A 26,137-nucleotide genomic window follows, 5' to 3' on the forward strand; every position below is an offset into this window, starting at 1 on the left:
AGCACTCATGTTAATGTATAATGCCTGTACATTTAATTTATTCATCATGGGTGTCACGAACAGGATGGCTCGATGCTTGAATTTACCTATGAATATAAATTCAATAATTAATAAACTATATATATATATACACACACACATAGGATGTGTGCAATTATGTATGTAAGTATGTATGAAAAATATTAGAAAAATGTCTGACAGTGTCTTCTAGTGAGCAGTCACCAGTTCAACATGGATATTTCCCTCACACAAAGATATGGAAAAAAAATTCTGCAATTGTGATGAAAAAAATAAGAAAAGATCCAGTAAGTCGGTATGATGAGAAAAGTTTCAGGATGAGACTTTCTCAAAATAATGACTTGTAATCTCAAAATATTGATTATAGTCATTATACCGAAATACTAACTACTTACTTTGAAAAGATATGAATTATTCTGTGATACTAAATCATTATTCTGAGATGGTTTCTCATTATAATGACTGACAGGATCTTTGTTTGGGGAGGGGCAGACATGGGGCTTCCATCCGGAGGATTGCACACTCCAAACTTCAAATATTGGCTGAAAACAGGAAATATGATTTAACATGCAATTCTGGAAACACTCCAGTGTATCACGGCTGGATTCTTCACCCCCCCCTCCATTTCCAACCTCGAATCTGGTCACAACACTTGTTAACAGTCTAACACCCGTATCTGCTGCGGTGGATTCAATTTCACAGCACAAACAACAAGCGGCACAGTTGCCACCAGACCGTGTGATCTTCTGTCACGTTACTGAAGCAGGGAATTCAATTTCAACAGGACTTTATTTATCTGAAATATATATATATACTGTTTGATTCAGCAGTTAACGCTTTGGGCTTCAGATTTAAAAGCACAGATTAAAACATGTCAATACTGCATATTGCTTTTTACTTGGCAACCAATTTCATAGCTAATCTGTTGTCATGCATGCATTCATGGATCGTGTTCAATATCAATCTACCTTTTTGGGTGCAGCTTCCCCACATTAAAATATGTCCATGGTTGCCACTCGACAGGCCGCACTGGGTTCTCTTCTGATCTGCGAGTCCACTGCAGTCGCCTTTGGTCTTTTCTCCGTATTTTAAATGACACTGCCGCTCCCTCTCTCCTCTCACAGCGCAACTTGCAAGTTTTCCCTCCCACTTTCACTTTGTTCCAAGTTTCTCCCCCCACCACGCCGCAACGCCTTTCCCTTCTCTGTTCATGCTCGTTTCTCGTCTTTCACTGGGACTGGGACACACACACACACACACACACACACACACACACACACACACACACACACACACACACACACACACACACACACACACACACACACACACACACACACACACACACACACACACACACACACACACACACACACACACACACACACACACACACACACACACACACACACACACAACTTGGCAAGGACAGCAGCAGGTCACCTCACAGTCCTCAGGAGCTGCCTCACGTGGGACGATCCTCAGCAGCACCGAGCAGAATGTAACAATGGCCCGATTCTACTCCCGAGCTCTCATTTCACCTCAAACAGGTCAGTCACCGGCGACGTGACGCTCCGAGGACCAGACTTGTTATCTATCTCTGGTTGTGTGTACAAGCAGAGAGCTTACCAAAGGGGGGAAAAAAAAGGCTTAATCTTCATTGTCACATAGCTGCCCACGTGTTTCCCAGATTCCCTCTTTTCTTCTGCCCCCCCTGATCTGAAATGCCAGGCGACTGCAAATGTCCCCATTGGGCACGCAGCAGCAGCAGCAGCAGCAGCAGCAGCGGTGGGAGGGATGGATGGATGTGGGAGGACAACGGAGCAGTCAGACAGGAGCCTGCATTGAGCAGCAGAGTATTATTACACTGTGTGAGGGCTCAAATGAAAAGGGTGTAAACAAACGCCGTTGCCCAAGCAACACGAATGAATCTTTTCTTTTTAGTCCAAAATCGTAGCTGCTGCGGGACAGAGACACCAGTGGGACGGATCCCCTGGAAGCCCGGAGGGGCAACAGTGCATCTGAGTCAAATAGGAATTTGTTATCAATTGTGATAGCTACAAATCTGAAATATGAATAAAATCCATGGTCAGAATTATTAATATGAATGCATTCGTCTTTGTGGATGTCTCAAGTGTCTAACCGCTCTGTTCTACCTGAACAACCCCTCAGTCCTTCCAGTCACGCTGGCGGAGAGGAGAAATAATGGATGAAGTGAAAGGCAAGTACTGGAAACGGAGCAGGCGTCACTCGGCAGACGTGAGCGGCAGTCAGATTTCACAACAAGCGGCGGTCGACGGCACATTTCACCCCTGAAGAGCAGAAAATGACACTGAAATACGCAAGTAAATTGAAAAAAGGTTTAAATTCTACCTTTATTGTACACAAAAAAAAAAAAAAAAAAGAGGAATAGGAAAGAAATTTTTGAACGTGGTTCGACTTCCAAAAATCAAAAGCCTTCACAGTTCAAAGCAAGTGCTCGGTTGCCTTGGCTCCACAGAAGGGTAAAACCATGACAGTGGGACAAGATTAAATAAAAAAAAGAATAAAAAAAAGACCGGACAAACAAATAAAAAATAGTTTAAGTTTCTATCACTAAATACAATTTTTGGATCCGGTGAGGTTTGGTTCCTCCACATCGCCGGGCCTGCTTCTGCCTCCGATGCGTCTGAAGAAGGATATAAACCCGGAGCTGTTCACTTGCCCCTCGGCGACGGGATTCGTCGCCTTACAGCGATGCAGGGGAGAGACCTCGTCTCCCACATTTTCTGTCCTTGCGCCGGAGGAGTATGACCTCTGGAACAGGTCCCCCAGCCGGAAGAGAGACACCGGAGATTGCCTTGCTTCATCCACGGAAGCGGACCTGAGGATTGGACCCTGCGACACCGCTCTCTGTGGGGGGCACTCGGGAACGGACGCGGAGCCCCCGCGGGGGGATGTGCGACCGGCCTGTGTGGGGAGAACGCCGCCTGCGTCGCTCTCCCAGACACCGTCGTCATCTTCGCCGAACCGCAGCGTTAGCCTTCGTTGTTGTGCGTCTCTGTGGTTCTTCTGTGGGATGTTTCTGTGGGCACAGGTCAAAGGGCTCAGGATAGTCCACGGGGAGCCCACGTCGCCGTTGTTGGCGAAGAAGAAGTCCCGGGTTCGCGGCCGAGGGGTGCTCGGAGTGGTCGGAGTGTCTCGGGGGCTCTCGGAGCGACGGGGGGTGCCGGAAACTCCGTCCCCGTCCAGGCTACTTCTGCTGTTCTGGTACTGCAGCACCTTCCGAGTCATCGCGCGCATCTTCTCGGCTTCCTCTTTGTCCTCCAGCGCTCCTACTTGCTCCTGCTCTTTCTGCAGTTTGGCTTGTTTCTTCTCAGGCCTCTCTTGTCTCGCAGCGGGCGTGGCCTCAGATTTGTCAGTGGGGGAACTGCAGCCCGAGGGGGATCCTTCGATCGGGGGCAGCACGGTCCTCCTGCATCGGGCCAACCCCCCCGGAGCGGTGGACAGAAAGCTGTGCAAGGCCGACTCCAAGCAGGACGAGTCCCGGCCACGCTCGGGTCCCGGGCCGGACACCGTGGAGCGCCGTTTGGCCGAAAAATGCATGCTCTCTTTGCGCTTGCGCCTCTGCTCTGACGCTTCTCGCTCTTGGTTCTCCTACAACCAGAGAAAGAGAGGATAAGTTTAAAAAAATAAAAAAAACATCTCACATAGTGCAGAACAAAGAAAGTTGATTTCTGGCAGTATCCAATTTTTGATAAACCGTCCCCAAATTTTGGACCCACAGTATGCTGCCTTACTAGCTGAAAATCCCATTCCAAGGCTCTGAGGGAGCCATCAGTCGCTGCTCTACTCTCTCCTGCCACAAGGTGGCAGCAGTGCACTTTCTCTCACACGAACTTTTTTTCAAACACGTTTTCATGTTTGTTCCTTTTGCCTGGTCTTTGCCGTGAAGCATTTTGAGCTGCATTTCTTGCACGGCAGCAAGAAATTCTCTCAACTGCCAAAACGTTCACAGCTCTCGTGACTGCTTCAGAGGAGAAGCAGACGCTGTGACGCGTGACGCCGTCTTGTCAGCCGCAATTGTGATCAATTGTTTTCCGTGACTGGTTATTTGAGGACAAATTATTTTTTCGACAAAACAGTTCGTCATCACATTTGAAGCGTCTTTGACCACGCAGACAGCGGTGCTGGACAAACACACTTTGACATTTGTTATGTGGACAATAGACAGCACGGTTACTCATCATTTACCCCAGGATACTGTATGACCTTATTACTGCCCAACCCATAGGTGACAGGAGGACAAAATCAAATTATCAAAAGGTGCCAATAAAGCAATAGTCCGATTGTTCCCGTGTCTTTTTTCCCCACGGGAAAGATTTACTGTTAAGTGTCATTGCAGACTCTCACCCGTACAGCTGTGTCGAACCGCTTGCAAAAGGAAAGAAAGATGGAGCAGCACTCCTCCAGTTTGAAGGTCGCGGGGTCTTCGCAGAAGAACTCCGCCACAGCATGGCTCAGAGAATTGAGCTCTCGGAGAGACGACTCCACGGCGACCAGCTTGGCATCAGCCCTCTGAGAATTAAATAATAATAATAAAAAACCATAAAAAGGGAGTAAAGAAAACTTTTTTTTTGCACAGTTAAGTTTCAAAGGACAAGGGGAAAGTTTACCATGAGAAAGGTCTCGATCTTCTGTAGGACGCCAGGCTGTCTGCCGCTGTACAACTTGACTTCCTTGACCTTCTTCACCTCCCTCTCAAAGTCTGTGACGACGTCGCCTTTACAGATTCTGTGGTTCCAGGCAACATTGACACACTCACGTGACTTGGGATTTGCGAGGAGCACGGAAGTCGCACATTACACCAATCATCATATTCAGTTTCGGATACAGATACGACAATGTTTGAAATAGGTGTTGAGCGAGCAGAACACGGTTCCAAAAATAGCTTTGCCAATAAAAGATAAAAGATAGCCACCTTGATGCCATCCCGATGTGTTCAAGCTGGCTGTGAAAGGTCAGCAACTTGGCGTCGATGTCCTCCGCTTGCTGTGGGCGGAAGATAAAGGACAGTCGGTTACAAAAGCCATTCAGAGACAAGGAACGATGCCAGGTCATAATTTCACGAATATTTTCTCCAGTGAGCATCTGTCCATCCCAGGGCTCCGGCTCACCTTGGCAACATAGTGCATGAGGTTCATGCCCGGCTTGTTGGCCTTGGTGTCTGCCAGCTTGAGGAGAGAGGTCATCCTGAAGCCAATGGCATTGGCACTGTAACCACCCTGAATGAGAAAAGAAAAGAAAAGAGGGAATTATGCATTATCAGTATAATAATAAATGCTGAATAAAAACAAAAAAAGCCCCTGAAAAGACAAAAACTTAAAGCTACAGTGTGTAATATTTAGCCAAAGAACCGATGTTTTTTCGTCAACTTTGAATGAGTTAATTATAGTATCATGAGGTGGACCCGGCCTCCGCGTAAGTCGCCGCGTTTGCTGCGTCGCGTTCAATACGGTCGCTGCACAAAACGGTCCGGAATACGTCGCACTGCCGCAAACCGGAAAAATGCAATCATAAAGCGCCCCCCAGTCGGGTGCTCAGTTGGTTGCGGTTTGCAACTTTACCACCAGATCCCGCCGGCAAAGCACCAAAAATGACACACTGGGCCTTTAAATTCATTAGATATGATATAAAAGACCAAATTTTTTTTTTTAAAAATACCAACAGCGTTCATGTAATTCCCGGCTTTTAATACGAGCCGAATGACTGAGTGGAGGTCGTCACAGTCCAGCAGCTCTGAGAAGAGAGAAGAGGACGAAGAGGAAGAGGAAGAAGAAGAAGAAGAAGAAGAAGAAGAAGAAGATGATGATGAGATGGAGACAAAAATACCTTAATATAAAACAACCACTGGTAAAACAGACCAAGTTGGGATTGTTTGGAGCTTTGGTGTGTGTGTGTGTGTGTGTGTGTGTGTGTGTGTGTGTGTGTGTGTGTGTGTGTGTGTGTGTAACGTTACCTTTCGCTGCTTTGGTCATGACAGCAACAGAGCCCTTCACCTCCTCCATGAGAGGAAAGAATTCCTCCCTCAGCACCATCATTTTCAGCTGTTCCTCGTAGCTGAAGGAAAGAGACGCAAAAAAACTGATAATTACTGCAACCAGCTGTTGTTGTTGTTTTTTTTAACCAGTTTTATTACAAAACTCTGAAGCCGAGACAGATGTGGATGAGGCCACATGTTGAGCACAGGTTCCTTTCAAGGGACCGCACACGTTTTGACTTCAGCGGCGGTTGCAGACCATGAGAGATATTTGTGAGTTGCTACTTAAAAAAATTAAAAAAGTTGCAAAGAACTAGCGCGCAAACAAACGTGTCAAATCGTCCAAATATCCGGACTCACCCCGGCACCTTGACCAGCTGCACCATGAACCGGTCGGCCTCAGGTAACACCGAGAGGCTCCCACGGAACGACAGCAGCTGCTTCACCTGTTGATGCAACGGACAACGGCCTCCTGTCATTTCTCATCGTACGTGTATTATGAGAATAAATCGGACAGCGAATGGAGAAAAAAAAAAGGGGGGGGGGACTAAAAATTATCCTTAATAATTATGGTAAATGATGAACTTTCAGTTTTGCTTTCAAATAGAGAAAAATGTAAAATTAAAATAAATAAAAACTGAATTGAACACAGCAGACGGAGGTTATTTACTCTAGACGAGAAGGGAGGAGTGGAACAGCTGTTACCTCACTTTCCTCCGGAAGCAGTTTACAGAGCTCTGTTAGTTTGCCTGTTCCAAATCTGAGCCAGTTACCTTGACGAATGTCCTGAACCATTTCCGCCACTGGCCTGCAGACGGGGGACAAAGGAGGCCCATCGTGAAAAGGGCGCCAGGATAATAATCAACATGACTCAACATAACTCATAGGACATCGGTTCCTGCGACGTCACGCTACAGTGGCCTCTCTCTTCCAGAGTTCCGTCGGTTTCAAAGCAGTGTGGAATATCTAATTTGTCCGACTTCGAGAAGCTGCCCGAGGCAAATCGTCCACAACGAGAGAGCATCTTGGCTCCTGCTCTGTTTTGCTGTATAATTTTTACGATGCTTTTTGCATTGCGGACCACAAATTCTTCGGGTCGGTGTGTTCACGTGCTGGTGGTGGGAAGCTCATAACATGCTGTTGGGATGATCCATCAACATGTGTCGTCCCTGCCGCACAGAGGGTGACGCAATTTCCATTGGAGCACGATGCCCGAGCAGACGGGGAGGGTGCATTTGGTATTCAAAGCGAACGGCCGAGTGAACCTTGGAACGTATCGTCTTGATACGTTGCCGACACAGAAACTGGCGCCAGTGCTGACGAGGCAATTTAACACGCGGTATACGAATACACGCGTCACGGCACACACACCCACACCCACCCACACCCACCCACCCACACCCACCCACCCACCCACCCACCCACCCACCCACCCACCCACACACACACACACACACACACACACACACACACACACACACACACACACACACACACACACACACACACACACACACACACACACACACACACACACACACACACACACACACACACACACACCCCGAAAGGCCCAACCACTGCAACTGACTGAAGGCAATAATGTGCCTGTTGCTGCTACACTGGACACTGCATTTTAATAAGCCAAGCAACCGACTCAACGGGAGAATTGCAGAAGTGGCGGTGGCAACGTAACCCAATGAGAACAGTGGCTGCAGACTGTCGCGTCCGTCCCTTCATTCAACCCTCGTTGTTGTTCAGCCTCACACTGTGGTTTTCTCATCATTCAAGTATTAATAAAAAATGAGTCATAATTGCTCCAACAAAAGGCGTTGTTAACCTATATTGCTCCTCAAACGACACATAAAAGAGTCATTTCCATGTATTTGAATATGGTCGGCTGAGATACAGAGCGCGTCGGCTGGATGACGTTTAGCACAGAGGGAGATCTGTATTTTTGACTCTTCGGCCGACGCTTAGTGTGGTTCGTGGTTTGGACTTGTTGGGTTTCCTTTCACTGGATAATTCTCCTTTTCATTTGTGAGATAATCATTTCCAATATCATTCTCGTTTAGAATTGACTTCAGCCATTACCTCTTGAAATGTCTCAGAAAGATTCCAATATTCATACTCTTTTTAGAGTCCAGGATTGTGACCTGAAGAGAAAGGGGAAAAAAAAATTGTTAATACCAATTGGAAAAAAATAAAATAATGTTCTCCTCTGTACAGCCACTTTCAGTTCACACTCAGCATTATAATTCATACAATCTTTGAGGAAGCAATAACCCTCCCAAACACTTTAGCAGTTCCTCGCCGATGACAGGATCGGTGTGGGACTTCCTATTTGTGCGTTCATTACTTCCCTAGCACGTTGATTTTGTTTGAGTTTCGTGATCATAAAATAAAAAAGAAAAAAAAAAGCAGGACGGTCAACATCAGTTAGCAGAAATCCGCCCCCTTGTTGTATCTCACAAACTTTCAAATATGACTCGGGCGAAAAAAGGCCGTTCACCTGAGGCTCTGGCGGGAAGAGGTCCACGCCGTCGCACCCCTTCTTCAGACCAATGACCCTTGAATTGCGCAGTGATGCACGTTTGTCTACGTGACTGAACAACTCCTCCATGCTCCGTATGTCCAGCACCAGGTCCCTCTGAGGCAGCGTCGACGTCCAAACGTTCACTTTGCCCAGGACACGCTGGTTTGGGATGGGGTCCCAGTTCAGCTTCTTCATGGATCTCCTCTGGACATTGCGAGAGCCAAAAGCAGGGGGAGCAAGAGGGGGAGGAGGAGGAGGAGGAGGAGGTGGTGGAGGAGGAGGAGGAGGAGGAGGAGGAGGAGGAGGAGGAGGAGGCGGTGGTGCATGGACACACATGGTGGGAGGCAGGGCGCAAGATGCTTGGAGACCTGTATCTTCCTGAGCATCGCGCGGCAACGGAGGAGACGGGTCTTGAGGGGGACAGCTGGGAGGAGGTGCAGATTTTAAAATCAGCACTCCCTCCATTTGTATCTCCAATCCAAAGATGATGGATGGAAGTGTCCCACTGTTCTCCCACACAGATCTGAGGAGATACAGAAGCATGAATCCATTAAACAAAAAAATATTCACGCAAGCAAGGTAATTCAGGAGACGAAAACGACGTGTGCTCTGGTAGTCACTTATACAATATGTATAGGAGGTCATAAGGGACCTGTTGGGTTTCATGTTTAGATGTTTCTTGGTAAGCAACGCTGGCTTTGGCTCACTTTCTAAACACCAACATCGCACGTGACAGCATATCATGAAAGGGCATAGCTTGGCAACTTCTGCTTCGTTGAAAGCCCATTACATGCGACAAAAAGTCTTGATTTCTCGGTCAAAAATCCAAAAGCAACTATATATTTAAAGAAAAAAATCACATTGATCAGGTTCATATTTCGGTTCGAGTGACCTGTCCAATGGCAGACATACAATTATCACACCAAACATCATTGAGAAAAAGTGTTAACAATTCAATATGTAAAATGTTTCTATTCTTCACTGAGTGCATTTGGAGAGTTGTTTTATATCTATTTAAATTGAACGTGATCAGTATTTCTCAGTTGTGTTACAGTTCTAGCTGCAGTTGTCTGCATGTCACTCGCCCTCGTAGAACAAGTGCTTTTTCATTAGTGATCAACTGTCATATGTTGCACAGTTTGAATGTTCATTCCAATTCTTGATCATCGTTAACTGAAATCCTGTCACACAATCCCTGTTGATGCACGGACCAAAGATACACACTCCTGTGATCTGTGATCTCTCACACACACACACACACACACACTCTCACACACACACACACACACACACACACACACACACACACATATATATATATACAGAGAGTGTGATGGCCATTGCTGAACTGCATCTAGATAAACAGTCTAAACTCTAGAACTGGACTCTGCATCCCTCCTCAAATTGACACAACTTTAGTGTCCTGATCCGACACCCTGAAGCAATTGTTGCAAACATATTACACACACACACACACACACACACACACACACACACACACACACACACACACACACACACACACTAGTTCCCTCTTTACAGTAAAGAGACAATGCCTCACATAACTCGCACTATACCTCATATTACTTATTAGAGCCTTATGATATATTCACAGAAACATTGCTCCCAACTTTGGTTATGTATATAATTGACAGGCAAGCCCCACTGCAATTAAATGTGAGAATGCTGAAACCAAATGTATATTTAAGTTGACAAAATAGAGACCGTTTTTAAAATAAATGTCTCAGCCCCTTAACGGCAAACGAGGCATCATCCATTTGACTTTTTATTTTTTTATTTGAGGCAACAACAGTTTTTGCTGTCAGTTCTTCCACATCCTAACAAAAACATGTCCCTGAATCAAATCATTGCACACTCTGAATAGTTTCACTCACCGCGCGTTTTAAAATGTTTTTGCTCCAAAGTCCGAATGATCAAATTAATCCTCCTGGTGTCTGTCGCCTCGTGCTTCTGCAGACTGAGCTCCAGCAGCGGTCATTCGCAGGTGCAGCGCGCGCCTCCGCCAATCAAATCCGCGCCAGCGGCACCGAACGGGAACGCCCCTTTTTGGAGAGGTAAGGAAAAAAAAAAGAACTTTAAAAACATACATGGGCAAGGTAAACACGTAAAACCGAGTTAAATGTGAGTACATGAGCATTATCGTGTCTTTTAGTGCTATTGATAAAAAAATAAAGGCAGAAAAATATATATAAAAAAATATATATGAATATATATGAATATATATTTATATATATAAAAATAAATAGACATTCTAAAAAAATCGAGGGGGAAAAGTTGACAACTGCTGCAATTTATGTGTGGAAGTGCATTAAGTGCTGCTCTTTGTGCTGTCAGGAGACACTTTCCTCAGAAATGTATTGTATTGGAGGATGGAATTTTTGGAAGCATTGCATTTTAGGGATAAAGACGCGATGTTGAGAAAAAAAGTTGAGAGCTACGTCTAACTAATTCAGATTTTTTTAATTTATTATTATTTGCTGATCGAGAACAAAGTCGAAATATTGACAATATATTTGAAGATTCGCGATCAAAGTCAAACTTTTGAGATTATATCAGACTACTAACTCCAGTGAATGTGATTGTGTAGAGGGATTGGTGACATTGTTCTTCAGAGCCAGGGAAACTCTTTCAGTGCATCAACGCAGCGGGGGTGATCAGCAGAAAACGGCATCTGTTCGGGGGGTCAACCACACAAGTTTAGAAGAGGTGGCCGCATCTGTGCAAACTGGTAATGGACAAATGCAAGGACATCAATGGTTACACCGTCACACTTCCAAGGATGTGATGCTCTGGCAGCTCTCAGAACTGTCAAGTCACTGCTCTAACTGGATCCGATGGACCAGAGGGGTTTATTCGAATCACTTCAACTTAAAACTCAAATTGCAAAATTAAAAAAAACATTTCCCACCTCTCCATTTTTCTTTCTTACGCCTGACCCTAAAACTCTTCAATAGTTAGATGGGGGTGATCAAGAACCCCTTCCAAATGCCTGAGGATGACTGTAACCATGAGATTTAAGTTTTATTTAACTTGATCCAGATGCTGCTCTACACGAAACAGAGCGTTCATTAAGCTACAGTGCAATACAACATGATATGAAAGACAAAAACAGAAAAAACAGCCAGAGCATTTTTGAAAATGGGTACTTTTTATTTTGTTCCCTTGGGGGTGTGTTGGGACTTTTCAGGTCTGAGTGAGGAATGAAGGCAGAGAGTATTACATCAATCCATGACACAATTTAATTTATCATCTTAAATACCACTATGTGCAATCATGTACGATATACCAGCTCAACCTAGAAAGTATTGATTGTACACAAATAAAATATCTTGTTTAACAAATGTTCATTTTGGCGTTTAGGGGGAGGAATTTCAAAGAGGCATGTCTGGAAAAAAGAGGAGTCACATTTTGTTAATATTGCTGCGTTGGCGGTCGAATAGACCAGGGGCTGGACAGTGAGACCGCAATTATAGCCAGTATAAAAACACACCCAGTTAACAAAAGAATCCAGAAAACACAGGACAAAAACTAAATCATTTTTTGTGATGTTTGCTTTTGATCAAAGTTCAAATCCATTTCTTTTCGTAACTTTCCTTCAACCCGAGAGCTTCAAGGCGTCATGTCAGTCCACGAGAGCTGGAGCATCAGCGCATATCGGCACCTAGACTTTGGATCTCTCTGTTCTCCATGCAAATACAGAGGAGTCAAGTAGCCGGAGGACGAACATTAACTGATGCCTACTGCAGCGCGGTGAAACATTCACTATACTGGATTATCTTCATTTTCCTTCACAGAGGTCTGACACGAGGAAACTCAATTCTATCCGTTTAGAATTTCTTTTGGAGTGGATCAATTACAGATTTGGATATTCTATGTATTTCAATGTTAGTGTATTGTCTGCAAATTTAGTAATTTGCAAAAAAACCAAAACAAACATGTTCCAGTGTATCAATCCAGTGTGATTACAACAGATTAACATACATGACGAAGGTAATAAATAAAGTCATCCATAAAAATTCAGTATTTCATAGCAATACCCTCTCTAAACAATTCATGATTGCTTACTATCTTTATAGTAGAGTAATGTTTGAGTTACAGGAGATAAAACAAATTATGAATTATCCAAATCTTCAGGTTGAAATATTAGAATTAGTGATTGTGGACTGCTTCAGTAATCTTCAGTGTGAAGAAAGGAAACCGAACATATGTATTCGGCTTCAGGAGGAATGAAAGACATTAGATCAGATAAGATCGTGACCGGCTGACAAAAATCATCCGATATGATCACAGACATGTCGGTATCTGCGTTTATGTTTGCTGATATGTGCCGAAATGAAAACTGATTTTACAGGATAGACAATGCAGGAAAGTGCATTCGTGTTTACATTTTACTTACTAAAAATTGTGTTAATTATCCTAATTCAAGTTCCATATATTTGGTTTTATTTCCATTTTCTTTTTATTTATTGATATTTATAATTAGGTGTATGGTGAAACTGTAAAATATCAAGCCTCAATTGCATTTCTTCATCATAAGGGTTTGATAACGACATCTTAGGAATAATACCTATACTGATTTTTTTACTCCCCAATATCAATATCGCATCATTCCAGAAAGATCCATATCGGTCAGGCTCTAACCTAGATATCGAGAAAAGACAAGCTTAAGCAAAAACACATTTAAATGTATTTATGTATTAATGTGAAAACAAAATGTACTGCAGTCCTTTTTTAAATAGTCTGTTAGACAATTAAATAACAAAGTGATTATTAAACTCTGTTTGGCAGACTTCAGGGGGTCGGCATCGTCACACACGTCTCTCAATTCAAATAAAATACAGTAAGTAAAGAACCAAACCGGTATGACTTTGGGTAGTTGTGGCGACGTTCCCTAAATGATCGTCGCGTTTAAGAGTTGAAGTCTAATTACTTTCAGGTTACAATTGAAATCTGTAGCACTAACCCTAACATCTTCCCATCCTTCACTCTGAGGAATAAAACATACGACCGACTAGAACGGAAATAATTTGAAAATAAAAAGATGACAGGTAAAATTAACCAAACGCTAAACCAAACACAGCATAGTCTTTTTATATATATATATATATATATATATATATATATATGGGCTACAAATAATTAGTTCTTCATTTCTAAAGAGAAACAGTACGTAGTTGGAAATGTCTGCACATTCCTTTTTCCAGTGCACGACAAAAATCACCTTCTTGTGTAGGTTGAACATTTTTCGGAATTTAGAGCTTGGGCTTGTATATAAGGAGGCACGCGAGGAGAGTGACGAGGTTTGGAGGAGTTTTGATGACTAGGTCTCTGTTACTAAGGTGGTGTGGGGTTGAATTTTAACTCAGCACTTGAGGAGAACAACAGTAGCCATAAAAATGACTAACAAAAGTGCACACGGTAAAATAGTGTTGAGAGAAGGGGTGAGGAGAGGGAAGGAGGAGATGAACAGTTTCTCTGGGATCGAAGCACAAGGAGAAGGTTAGCTTGAGAAAAGGAAAGTCACCCCCCCCATGTTGTTGTTTCCCTGCTGTATCCCTTCAGCCCGTTCATCAGCAAATACCCTGTAATTCATCTGTCCAATCATCCAGGCACACGCTCATCTCGTATCTTCATCCACCCAATGATCTGCACGGTTTCTCCCTCGATAGTGGTCCTCTGTAAGTTGGGGGTTTCAACAGGTTAACAGGTGGATGTGGTTCCAGAGGGAGGCTGCAGGAGGTCCAGCGGGCCCCCTTCATCTCATTGCTCCTCTAACCAGGAAGGCTTGTCTGCCCCCGGAGGCCTCAGCTTTATGTTGAACTGCTTCAGCGTTTGCTCCAGCTGCTGCTGGTTGCCAGCAAAGTACGCCGAGATGGCGTTATGGAAGAGCAGGAGCTGCTTGTGCATCACCTTCACCTGAGAGACGGAGACAAAGGAGATAAGATATGTGAGATTTATCAGAGAGCAAAAGGGTGATGATGATGATGATGATGATGATGATGATGATTCAGGCCAAATCCCCCAAAACTCACCTTATTCTCCTCCAGGAACTTGAGTTTGATGATGACGTCCGAGCGGAAGCGTTCATACTTCTCCTTATGCACTTGGTACTGCTGCTGAGCGGCGTCTATACGGGCCATGGTCACAGCGTCCCTCGGACCCAGACTCAGCTCCTCCAGGTCCGACCGGTAGGCATCGAACTCCAGTCTGTGAAGAGAAGCAGAGGAGACAACACAGCTCAAAGACAAAGAGGATACAGTTCACAATCGAGACTGAATGATGACTTTCAGAGTCACAATTAAAAAAAAGAAATTTGTTTGGTTCTTGTAATAATTGATATATTTCTTAGGGAACCTCTTTGTTTGAGAGGTTTTATATTTGTATGATTTATACGTATTTCTCATTATTCCTGCCTGGAAAAAAAATGAATAATCTGAAAAAAAATGTGCGCAATTGGGGGAGGGCAGAAAAACAAGCTGTGAACACAACACTGACATCATAACCCTTAAAGTTGACATTGTGAAGATGTTAGCATTTGTTGTTAATTAACATTATCATTTATTTGGAGTCAGTTTCTGGATGAGTGGAGCTGCAGATTCAGGTGATACTTCTTTGTAGCCTCATCACTTTGAGCAACTCCTTTCACACAGTCGCATAGTTTTAATATTTCTGTGGTCAGGTTTTGTCTCAATCTCTCCGCTAATCCTCCTTTTGAAAAGCAGTTCCATCCAGTCTCTGAGATGAAAAGAATAATTCATGTCCTTGCGTGTACTTACCTGGCATTTTCATACATCTTGATCGTCATCAAGGTGTCCTCCATGGTCTTGTTGACTAGTGTGTTGATGCTGGACACAAAGAAGTTAACGGCCCCGAGGAGAGTCTCCCCGTTCTTACACAGCAACTTCTGAGTCTCTGCATTGAAGCCAAACTCATCCTGCACAGAAAAACAACACGGCGTTAACGCACACAACAGAACACAAATGGTACTAAAGCTTTTAAATGCTGTCTGAATAGACCCAATGTGTAAACTGGACTTTACAAAGATCACCAATTGTGTTTAAGCTTAAAAACCTTTAGGCTGCTCAGCGTTAAGACAGGTAATGGGCAGTAAATTTCGATGCCTCACCCGAAGCTCTGGAGATTTCTGACTGAGGTCAGCGAAGGTGTCACCCAGCGCCTGCTGCGTCTGCACCATGTTATAGAAGTGGTTGGTCAGTGCTCTGGCCAATCGCAGCACGTTCTCATATTTCCTTTTAGTGTCTCGCAGCACCTCGATCTGGGCCTCCAGCTCCATGTCGACGGTCCGGGAGCCCCGACCGAACCGCTCGGAGATCATTTGCTTTGTACACTGACATAATGGATGAGAGACACACACACACACACATCAGTAACACAAAGCAGTTCCTTTCTGTGACTTTACCGTACTTTACCGTAACAGAAGACATGGGGTAAGTAATGAAGATAATTTGATCCAGAAGATCCTCAGGCATGCGAAAAAAGAAAAGAAATCCTCTTTACATTCCAGATACCTTGTAGGTGTTGAGACCCCACTTCTTCATTGAGTCTAGTTTTTCCACAGCCACGCCACGGGTCATGTCGTCCGCTGTCATCGACGAGCTGCTGCTGCTGTGGTGCATGTTGGAACCTGAGAGATGAGGTGAGATGAGATCCAAATGTTAAGACACGAGACCATCGCGAAAAACACGATGAAGACGGGAAGTCAGATTAACCCCGGCAGAGAAGAAGAAAGAATCCTCAACTAAAAGACTGAACTGAGCCCAAGTCTGCTTTCTTACAACCCAATTCCATCACCAGTAAAACTTAAACCACAGTAAAACATGCATAAGAGGGAAAGCGTTAATGTGTGAGTAGCAGGAATATGCAGAGGAATATTGGGAAATACTATGACATACACCAAATTATTTTATTTTACTCTTTTTAAAATACTACCAAGTGCAGGGATATTTTAAGGGCACTGCGAAATTAATGTAGACGCTGTTGAATGTTTTGAGCATTGAATTTCACCCTCTTCTTCCTCTCCAGTACCTTGGCATTCATGTGGCTGGCCTGCAATATGGCGGATGACAGAACTGCCGGGGGGAACGCTACTTCGCCTGGCCTTCATACGCAGGTCTGTGGCAGTGGATAGGCGGTTGTATGGGGAGGGTACGGACGAAGGAGTGGTTCAGGGGGGTGTATAAATTAAGGTAGAGGGTGCGAGTGGGATTTTTAAATTTTTTTAAATTTATTTAATAAATGGGAAGTGTTATTTTCAGGATTACGGGTTTAAACATGAAGTAATTATGGAGGAGGAAGTTCGTGGGGAAGAAGCAGGGAGATGAAGAAAAGACGGAAAAGTAAGAAAACAAAAGGGAGAAGAGGAGGATGAGGAACACGTAGGAGGGAATTGTGAAAAGGAGGTGGAGGACAAAGAGGGATGAAGTGAGAAAGATGAAAAAACAACATTTAGTGACAGTCATTGAACAATGGAGACAGATGAGTAATGCTGAAGACGGGGGCAGTTGGAATTGCAGCAGTGCTAAATGGATCTTTTATCAAATAAGAATCTAAAAATACAAAAGCATGCCTTAAGTTTTTGTAATTAAGTTTTGCTAATTGATATTCAAGGTTTTTAAGACAGTTTCTTCTTGGCTACACAGAAGTTCAGGAGATCAGCTTATGGAGAAATTCTGTTAGCAAGTGAAGACCAATCCAAAGGATGTGTGACAGAAACCAACCCGGGAAAAAAGAGGAATAATATGTTATATGTTATGGAAATGCTGTGAAGAGCAGAATATGTCCCAAGAAAAATAGACAGCAGAGAGAAATATGTATATACCGCCCTTCTCTCCACTGAAAAAGAGATGGGGAAGCTAATTCCCAAGTGAAGACACACTCCGTGTAAAGAAAGTCTTTCCAAAATGAGATATCCATCATGTTAAGAAATATCCTTTAGTCATATACTGTACAGAAAAAAGTTCTTGTTTACCGAATCTGAACAACCGTTACGACGGAATATTACAGATTCTGTAAACATCCTGCATCACTAAAAAAATGGTCCCCATCACATTTTGGAAATGAGCTCTCTCCATTATTAACGATGATGAGGTCTAAGAAGCTACCTAATCCTGTCACTGGGATCCTTTTGTTAAACTCTGCATTGTAGCGCACAGCAGGCCCTGAGAGAGAGAGAGAGAGTGGGGCAGAGATTCAGAAGTATTAGTATCAAATCAGAGGGGTAAGATAGGGTTATATATATTAATTCCCTCTGAAGCTGTGAGTGGAGCTACATCGCTGGGGTCAATGTCTTGAACTAGACACTTGCATTAATCCCTCAGCAGACCGACAGTATTACACTATTATCATTCGGTATTAAGTAATTTTTTTTACATTGGGCTAGAGGCGGGCTTACAGTGAAGGTCAGAGAAATCAAACACTTCCGGGTCCTCACCAAGTCACAGATGAGATGGAGCATAAAGTCAACAGCAGAAGTCGAAAACAGTAGAGCGACACTCCGTCGTAGAAGAGGATTTAGAGAAGAGTGAGAGAGAGAGACAGAGAGTGAGGCGGGACTCTACCTTTGATTGAGCTGGTGGGGATGATGCCCTCGGCTGTTCCTCCATACCCGCCCGATACAATGCTGGTCTCATTCAAGTTGGGACCCGACACCATCACCTGCTGTAGGTCCTGCGAAGGTTAAACGGCGACATAAAATGAAATAATAAAAGAGGAACAAAGGGAGGGGTTTGGAGGTGGGTATATATATACACACAGGCGATTACGACTTGAGTGTTACAGTCAAACAGTGCAGACAGTGTAAGTTAGAGGCTTATTCACTAGAGGGGGACAAACACTGACTATGTTAGGAAGGTTAGTCAGAACACACAGTCTTCAGGTATTGTCTCACTTCCATCTGCTTATCTGGAAGCAAACAGGAAGAAAAGAAAATGGGAAAGACGTGAAAAACACTAAGTAAATGCAGAGTCAATGATTAGCCGAACTAAGAATTTAATCTGAATCTCCTGTCGAGAGCAAGCGACGAGACCAACGTAGCGTCGCTGCCATGGACTCGGAGAGTGGCGACTTAAAATGATCTGAGCAGCAGGAAATGTCCAAGCAAACTATTTCTCTCCTTCCAAAACAATCAGCATCACAGGCCTCAGCGTGGCTCCGGATCAAGAGCTGAACTGCGTTACGGGCCACGCGATCCATCTTGTGTGTTTTCTTTAATAAAACTCACTGTTTTCTTTTGTCTGCCGGCTTTCTGCTCAAGTATCATTTAGTAAAGGAAAAAAAAGGGGGTGGGGGGGGGGGGATTTATGGAAAAGGAATATCTGGCCAGAGAAGATTTCTCACTTTGGCAAAGCTTTAGTTTCCTATAGCAAACAGGTATAAATTTAACTGGTGCCTGTGCTGCGAGTAAACTCTACACAGTAACTTCACAATGGGCAAAGACCCATACTGTCCATCTGAGAGTGAAATCGGGGGCGACACTTCCTGAAGCCTTGGGCTTGGACTCCACAGTAAGAATGTGACAAGAAAACTACAGAAGAAAAAGCCCTGGAGGGGGAAGCGGCCATTTTCCTTTTGTTAACAAACTCCAAAGAGTATGTCTGTATTATGCAGCTGATGGGATTTGTGCTGTTATGGATGTCATTGCGCTCAAAGAGGGAAATGAGCATGAAAAAAACTTCTCACTTTTTTTTTTTTCCCAAACAAAGGTATCAATACTCTTATTAATGACTTTATCTGCTTGTTGAGAAAAACCATCCACTTCTTGTTATAACTGAAACATCAACATTACAGCATTAGTATGACATGATGACGATGATCATTAGCGTGCCCACGTGTTTTGTTTTGTCAACCAACACCCGCTCAAAGAAAATTAAGGGATCACAAACACACACACATAACCAAGGTGAACACACACACACACACGCCGCACGCACACACACACACGGACTCTAGGCTATGTTAGCTCACTTGGGACAACACAAGCTAGACGGTTGTAGAAGTAACAAACAATGTTATTTTTGTACGTGTTAGCCATCAGCTATTTTGTAAAAACTAATTATGAGAGGGACATCTCTCAAAACTATTCGAGAGACTCCTTCCAGCTAAAGTTAGTAGGATCGAGAAGTTAACAGGCAGCACAAATCGAGCCGCACAGTGGTTTGCCATAAAAATTGAAGTATCGGACATTTGGTGAATTAAACCAACGTAGCGATGCGAGGCAATTTAATGCCGCGTAAAGTCAAACCACTGAGCGGTGCTACACACGGACATGAAAAAGACACACACAATGCACGAGTGGCCTGCTCACCCTGGTGCCTCTGGAGCTCCCTACTTTCTCATCTAAGCTCCACTGCAGCTTTGCAGCCTGCACAGAGATGGAGGGGGAAGAGGGTGAGGGGAGGGGAGGGGAGAGGGACCACAAACACAACAAGAACAACAAAAAAAGAGGAAACAAATAAGGAAGGGGAAGACAAAAAGAAAGAAAAAAAATCCATGACAGTTGTCTTGAAACAAGATAGAACGATGTAAAAGAAATTCCAGAAAAATCATTGTGATGTCCACACAGCAGGGATGTAAGATGGAGAGCAGTGATGGCGACTGACACCACCGTCAGGTCAGGGTGGGATTCATCTTTTAGTGCAGTGGGTGAATTCATGTTCACAACTTTCCATGAATAATGTGTAACCCACTGCCTTGCCATGATCTTATACCATCACTGTCTGAACAAAGATAATACAGATTCTAATTTAAAAACAATATATTAATTGACAGACTTAAAAGTGACATTAATATTGGGGGGGGATAGAAATAAAAACTCAAGAAAGAAGAGACGCTCCGTAAAAAAACCAAAATTTGAGTAGCCAGACTCCTGCTAGCACCATCTGGTTGCCACGGCAGCAAAGAGCTAAATTTTACCAATTTAAATTTTTGTAAATTTTCTGGCGGCACCTGGTGGTAAAGTTGTAAACCGCAACCAACTGAGCAACCGACAGGGGACACTTTATGGTGGTGCACCGCTTATTCCGTTTCCGGTCTCTGGCAGTGCTGAAAATTCAAAGCGTCGTATTCTGGACCGTTTTGTGCAACAACTGTATTCAAGACGACGTAGTAAACATGCCGACTCACACGGAGGTCGGGTCCGCCTCATGTAACTATATTTAACTAATTCAAAGTTGACAAAAAAACCTTGGTTCTTTGTTGCAGGTGATTATACATATGTGAACACATAGTTATGGACAATATATTCAATTTCTGTGAATAGGTTCTTTAAAATATTACACACTGTAGCTGGGGATTTGTTAGGAGCAGTCAACTGCCCTTTATTATAGCAACAGTGCCACTGACAGTTTTCAACATTTAAACTCATGCATAGATGGATATTTTAAACACAGACACTGAACCAACAACTAACTTTTTCTTTTTTTTAGATCTTCCTCATGCTGAGGCATGTGTTCTGTGTGGGAGAAGACTGACGCAAACACGGATCCCTCCCTAGACACTTTGTTGACACAGTGACTGTTCCCAAAGATGCAGCATAATCGACATGGACTGAGTAGCAGAGGCTCATCTTTAATATGCCATGAACTATTTTTTTGTAAAAGAAACTGTGGCAAGTTTTAATTGTGGGAGAAAACAGCACAAGTAATCACCTATGAGAAAGTGAAACGGCTGAAAAGGGCACCAGAGATCCACTGTGCCAGGAGGCTGCTGGCAGCCAATCCTGTCCGCCACTTGTTCAAGCTGCCAGTCACCGTCCATGTTCTGATACGAGCGTCTGAAACCGGACTCCTGCTCTCCTTTAACCCGTCAATCTGCATCTCTATGGGAGACGAGCGGTAGAAACTGCTGCAGCTCAGCAGATATCAATCTGATTTCAGACGGCCTTTTACCCAAGGACAAAGCGCAGCCAGTTTCAGATAAATTGTAGAGTTGCCATGACAACTGGTTGATATCCAGCACTAGACGGTGAAGCTGAATGAGACATTCACGTTAAATGAGGACGTTCAACTGCAGCGGCCGCAGTAAATGGCTGGATACATGGTGAGCAGGTAGTAGGGGGGGTTTTCTTGTACTACACGAGTGGAGCAACACATTTTGGTGAGCAAACAGAAATTAACTGAGGGAGCTTTTCCACCAGGATCTTGAGTCTGTTTGTCTAACAAGGCGTGCCTCAAGATGCAGGAGAACGAGCGACCAGTAACGCCTTACGTACTCTGCAACGTCACTGTTATTTTAATCTAACAGACTCTGACTAAAAGGGTTGGAGACTAAATGTTTGTGCTCCAAATTCGGCTCTGGAGCGAAGCATATTTTGCCTTCAAATGAGGCCCAGAGGTGTTTATTCCTTCAGTGAATCAATACTTCCAAGTGTGAACAGCAACAACTACATGAAAATTTAGCATTTCAGTTTGACACCTAGTGCGCAGGTTGAATCAACACACTGGAGATGTGTCTGCAACTGTGGACATGAAGCCATTTGAGCTGTGAATGGGAACAACTGCTTCCCAAGGAGACATCTGGACTCCAACACCTGATTTCCCAGGAGGATATCTTTCCACCGTTGAAGCTAAGCAAGCTTAGGAACACAAGGACTTCAAGTAGAGTGTGACAGGCAGTACATAAATAAAATAACAGTGGAATCTAGGCAGAGAAAAAATATTCAAGATTATTCTGCTCAGTGGGATACAGATAGTGTACATTAAGGAGATTAACTCTACAAAGGCAGACTGTGGTGTGTGAATGGTGAGAAAAGAGTCAGCTGACTGGGCTTATCTTGTGACGGCTGAGAACAATAACCCAGAACCATTATGAAGGCACGCAGTCATCCTTCGGGCTGCGATAGATTTTTTTCTTCACGTGCCGTCATGTGAATGATACAGAATGACCCTGAGGGATCGGTATCAGTGAAAAACATCATCCAGTTCACAAAGTTCCATAGGAGAAAAGTGTAAGTAAATGCACAGTGGGGGGGGGGGGGGGGGGGGGGGGGGGGGGGGGGGGGGGGGGGGGGGGGGGGGGGGGGGGGGGGGGGGGGGGGGGGGGGGGGGGGGGAGTATTTCTACGCTCTATGAAAGAAACTAAAATCATATTGTCACTGCTTTAAGAACACTTTTCTGTAATCTAGTAAAAAACAAACTACAAAGAAAACTGTTCTATTTGCAGTTTTGTTTACAGTATGCACATTTTTGCTGGCCTGGGATCACGTGGGTGAACACAAACAGTTTGCACATTGTTTCCTCGTGTAATAGCCTGTCTGAAAATGTAGTGTCAACTGAAATACAGTAGCTGTGTGACCCACCTGTTCGAGGCTGTCGTCTTCCGCTAGTGTCCCCGTGTCACCGTTGCTGTTGATAGGAATCTCCATTGTGGCAGCTTTACTCATAATGCTTTCTGTCATAATGCACTATTTCTGAGAGAAAAGGGAGGGGGGGAAGGGAGAGAGAGAGAAAGAGAATGGATGCAACAAACTGCTGTACTGTATGTAAATTAAGTGGGGGGAAAAAGGTAGAAGTGGAAAAACTGCGAGGCTTTGAAGAGGAGAGACGACAGAGCGTACTCACAACAGCCTGATCATTAAGGCAGATGGGAATATAATTGCGAACAAGCGAGGAGGTGGTTTTCGAAGAGCAAGGCCACCGCTCGGCATGAGAACAACATACCTCTGACAGCCCGCGACAATGAGCTGAAGTGGGCACTCCGCTGTGATCAACTGAAGGGCCGTACATTAGCAGCACCCGCTCCCTGAGCGACCCGGACATTGTCTAGTCATCTGTATATAGCTGCATTCAGACATGCACGAAAAGGATGTTTTTTCCTGAACTTTTTCCAAGAGGTGCTAGTATGTGAGAACGCAAATGTTGCTCTGGACAACTTCCAGGACTTTTCCTGCCAGGACCCCAGAAAAAAATGTCTGTGTGAGCACCCAGAATTTCCCCTATGGGGCTTCAATAAAGGTGCATGTCGTCTTATCTTATATCCGGAAGATTCACAGTGAGCGCTCAACGCAGGTGCCACTCTTTGCCTTGTCCAATGTTGTGTACGGCAAACTCCAGGAAAACGTCCAGATCCAATTTTTACGGACATTTTCCAGATTACGTGTCTGGAAAAATAGCTAATGTGAGCAGGGTGGCGGTATAAGAGGTTGACATCACATCTGGAAGAACCCCAGTATACAGTAGCTCTATGTAAAGAGAGATTTACAATAGTCAATGATACAGCAAGGTAATTCTTTATGGAGGTATTTTCTTCACTGATGAAATGTTATCTGCTTGTTTGGAAGACAAATCAAAGGCATTTGATCGGTGTGAGGTTAATTATAAAAAATTAAAATCACTGCACTCATTTAGACAGGATTTGGGCCGACTCTAAATAAATGCATCTGTGACAAAGTAGTGTTTCACTTCCAGCCGCCGATTATCACACACATTAACTGATTTGGCTAAATTATAACTGTGTTATCTGCAGATGTTCCACGGTGCAATTATGAATATTCTGTGCTTATTCGAAGGCTGACTGCTAATAGCAGATCTTCATGAAATATAACTACTGTTTATTACTCTCCTACCCCCAACTGTATTCGATGTGCAATCTCACACGCTATTGGAATACTCTATAGCTCATTAAGGCCATTGTGAAAAGCAGGGTATACAGGATGTAACCTATATGCAACATACCTGAAATATTGAGTGCACGTTTAATGACGGCAACCACATGGCTCAAAGAAACACAAACATAGCTCCATGGCAGGTTAATGACAGCTGGATGACTTCCTGGCGTCAGTGTTGCAGCATGGAGGGAGATAGGGCTCGTTCACGTTTGCTCGGACCTCACCCAAGTTGGTTTTTCCCATTATAAAAAAGGCAAACTCTGTCATGCCATGCGTCCCGTCCATTCCCTGACAAAGGACACGTCTGTTGACTTTAGACATCCTTGCCCAACAATACTCAAAGGCGCGCACACACACACACACACACACACACACACACACACACACACACACACACACACACACACACACACACACACACACACACACACACACACACAACCCTGTGCACCTGCTATCTCTGTCAGGCACTACGAGTCTTCACAGGCTGGTCAGCCGTGTTGTACAGCTTTGCATGAGACTGAAGATCGAGCTTCGGTGTGTGTGTGTCTCAATCCACCTCATCTCTCGGTCAAGGCACTGGGACCAGGCTGAATCACTGTGCACGAGGATGAGCTTGGTCATGACTTTAAACTATAGTTATTAACAGTCAATTATCATAATAATTTGCAGCTTTCCACACACAAAGAAATGACACAAAACGGCCATTTATCAGAGGCAGTTTACTGTAATTTAGTTGGTGAAATGATGTGATACTAGTCTTATTAATGTTATTTAAAAAAAAAATATGTGATGCTTACTTTTAAAGAGCAAGAAAAATGATCGAACAGCTGACGTCACACACACACACACACACACTGGGCTGGGAGCCCCGGACAGGTGCACCAGCACAGGTGTGCAGTCATCGTCCCTACAGCAGGTAACGCTAGCTTGGCCCCCGGGTGGAGCAACATGTCCAACACAGTGGCATTAAAAAAAAATATATATCCATATATATATATATATATATCAAGTAATAACCGCCATTTTTTTTTTATAAAGAACGTGCAACTGCATAGAATCGCTTCGAAGGGAGAAAAAACGCCGGGGCCTGTATCTAGTTCTCGCACATGCAGCAACACGAGATGTTACCAAGTGACTTCACAGTGTAACAGACATTAACATTGATCAGCCTCAGATAAATACATGCACACAAAATGAATGAAAGAAGACGGCGTCGGACTTACGGTGCGCGCGGTCCCGTCGTTGGAGAGCGTAGCTGTCCGGGGAAGCTAGCAGCGGGGAAGCTAACAGCAAGCTAACGCCAGAGCATCCCAGTTGGTGCGCGGCTTAGAGGAGACCGACGTGCTTTTGGGTTTTTTTTAAATTTATTTTGAATTTGTCAGTCCGAGGATGTCCCCGTGGAAACAGCAGCGCGCTTGTTCAGGGATATTTTAATGACATGGCGAGGTGAGGTCTTTTCTTCCCCCTCCCCTCACTGCGGCTCGTAAATAATCCTCTATCTTCTTCCCTCATTGAAGCCAAACAGGAACGCGTAAACGGAACTGACGACACCGTGGGATGCATTTAGCAGCCGCGCACCGTGTCAAAGATCGTCCATTGACGGCATGATCGATCACTCCGTACAAAAAGCAACAACAACAAAAAGACCAGTGCCAAACAGCTGTGACACTGAGCCATTTCTCACTCTTTTATAATTTTTGTTTTATGGTATTTAAACAATTATTTGTCCCACCGTTTTTTTAAATTAGTTTACTTGATTTAGTTTTATTTTATTCATATGTCATTACAAAGTGTTTTACAAGATAAAAAAACAATTGGTAGAAATTAAAGAGGAAAAATATCACAGATGATGAGAGATTCAAATAAAAGCAAGTTGACATCGTCAGTAAGATCAGAGCCAGGAGTGAGGGAGAAACGT

At 44.0% G+C, this 26,137-nt stretch overlaps 3 protein-coding genes across 8 annotated transcripts in view; all 3 read right to left on the reverse strand.

Moving 5' to 3' along the window:
* trim3b (tripartite motif containing 3b) overlaps positions 1-1,141 on the reverse strand; it is a 28,012-nt gene extending 26,871 nt beyond the window's left edge. Inside the window, exon 1 of the mRNA XM_047328101.1 lies at positions 987-1,141. The gene's annotated coding sequence lies outside the window, so the exon portion shown is untranslated. The remainder of the gene's footprint in view (positions 1-986) is intronic.
* Positions 1,142-2,404: 1,263 nt separating this feature from the next.
* fhdc3 (FH2 domain containing 3) lies at positions 2,405-10,591 on the reverse strand. The gene is made up of 12 exons (XM_035627097.2): positions 10,469-10,591; positions 8,550-9,096; positions 8,132-8,193; positions 6,743-6,845; positions 6,398-6,483; positions 6,017-6,117; positions 5,726-5,796; positions 5,175-5,282; positions 4,979-5,049; positions 4,674-4,791; positions 4,411-4,575; positions 2,405-3,654 (listed from the first exon to the last, which is right to left on the reverse strand). The coding sequence occupies exons 2-12, from the start codon at positions 9,036-9,038 to the stop codon at positions 2,614-2,616; spliced, it is 2,415 nt and encodes an 804-aa protein (XP_035482990.2). The 5' UTR covers positions 9,039-9,096; positions 10,469-10,591; the 3' UTR covers positions 2,405-2,613.
* A 1,132-nt stretch (positions 10,592-11,723) lies between these two features.
* Positions 11,724-25,750, reverse strand: arfip2b (ADP-ribosylation factor interacting protein 2b). 6 transcript variants are annotated; one of them, XM_047330184.1, is made up of 11 exons: positions 25,443-25,750; positions 24,668-24,814; positions 22,909-23,019; positions 19,918-19,974; positions 18,173-18,281; positions 17,717-17,773; positions 16,124-16,239; positions 15,721-15,942; positions 15,371-15,528; positions 14,627-14,801; positions 11,724-14,510 (listed from the first exon to the last, which is right to left on the reverse strand). In XM_047330184.1, the coding sequence occupies exons 3-11, from the start codon at positions 23,005-23,007 to the stop codon at positions 14,355-14,357; spliced, it is 1,149 nt and encodes a 382-aa protein (XP_047186140.1). In that variant the 5' UTR covers positions 23,008-23,019; positions 24,668-24,814; positions 25,443-25,750; the 3' UTR covers positions 11,724-14,354. The 6 variants fall into 6 exon arrangements, with proteins under 6 accessions (XP_047186140.1, XP_047186137.1, XP_047186143.1 ...); XM_047330181.1 differs by lacking the exon at positions 24,668-24,814; XM_047330187.1 differs by lacking the exons at positions 19,918-19,974; positions 24,668-24,814.
* Positions 25,751-26,137: the final 387 nt, after the last annotated feature.

The sequence above is a fragment of the Scophthalmus maximus genome, chromosome 2, assembly GCF_022379125.1.
Source record: "Scophthalmus maximus strain ysfricsl-2021 chromosome 2, ASM2237912v1, whole genome shotgun sequence".
NCBI lineage: Eukaryota > Metazoa > Chordata > Actinopteri > Pleuronectiformes > Scophthalmidae > Scophthalmus > Scophthalmus maximus.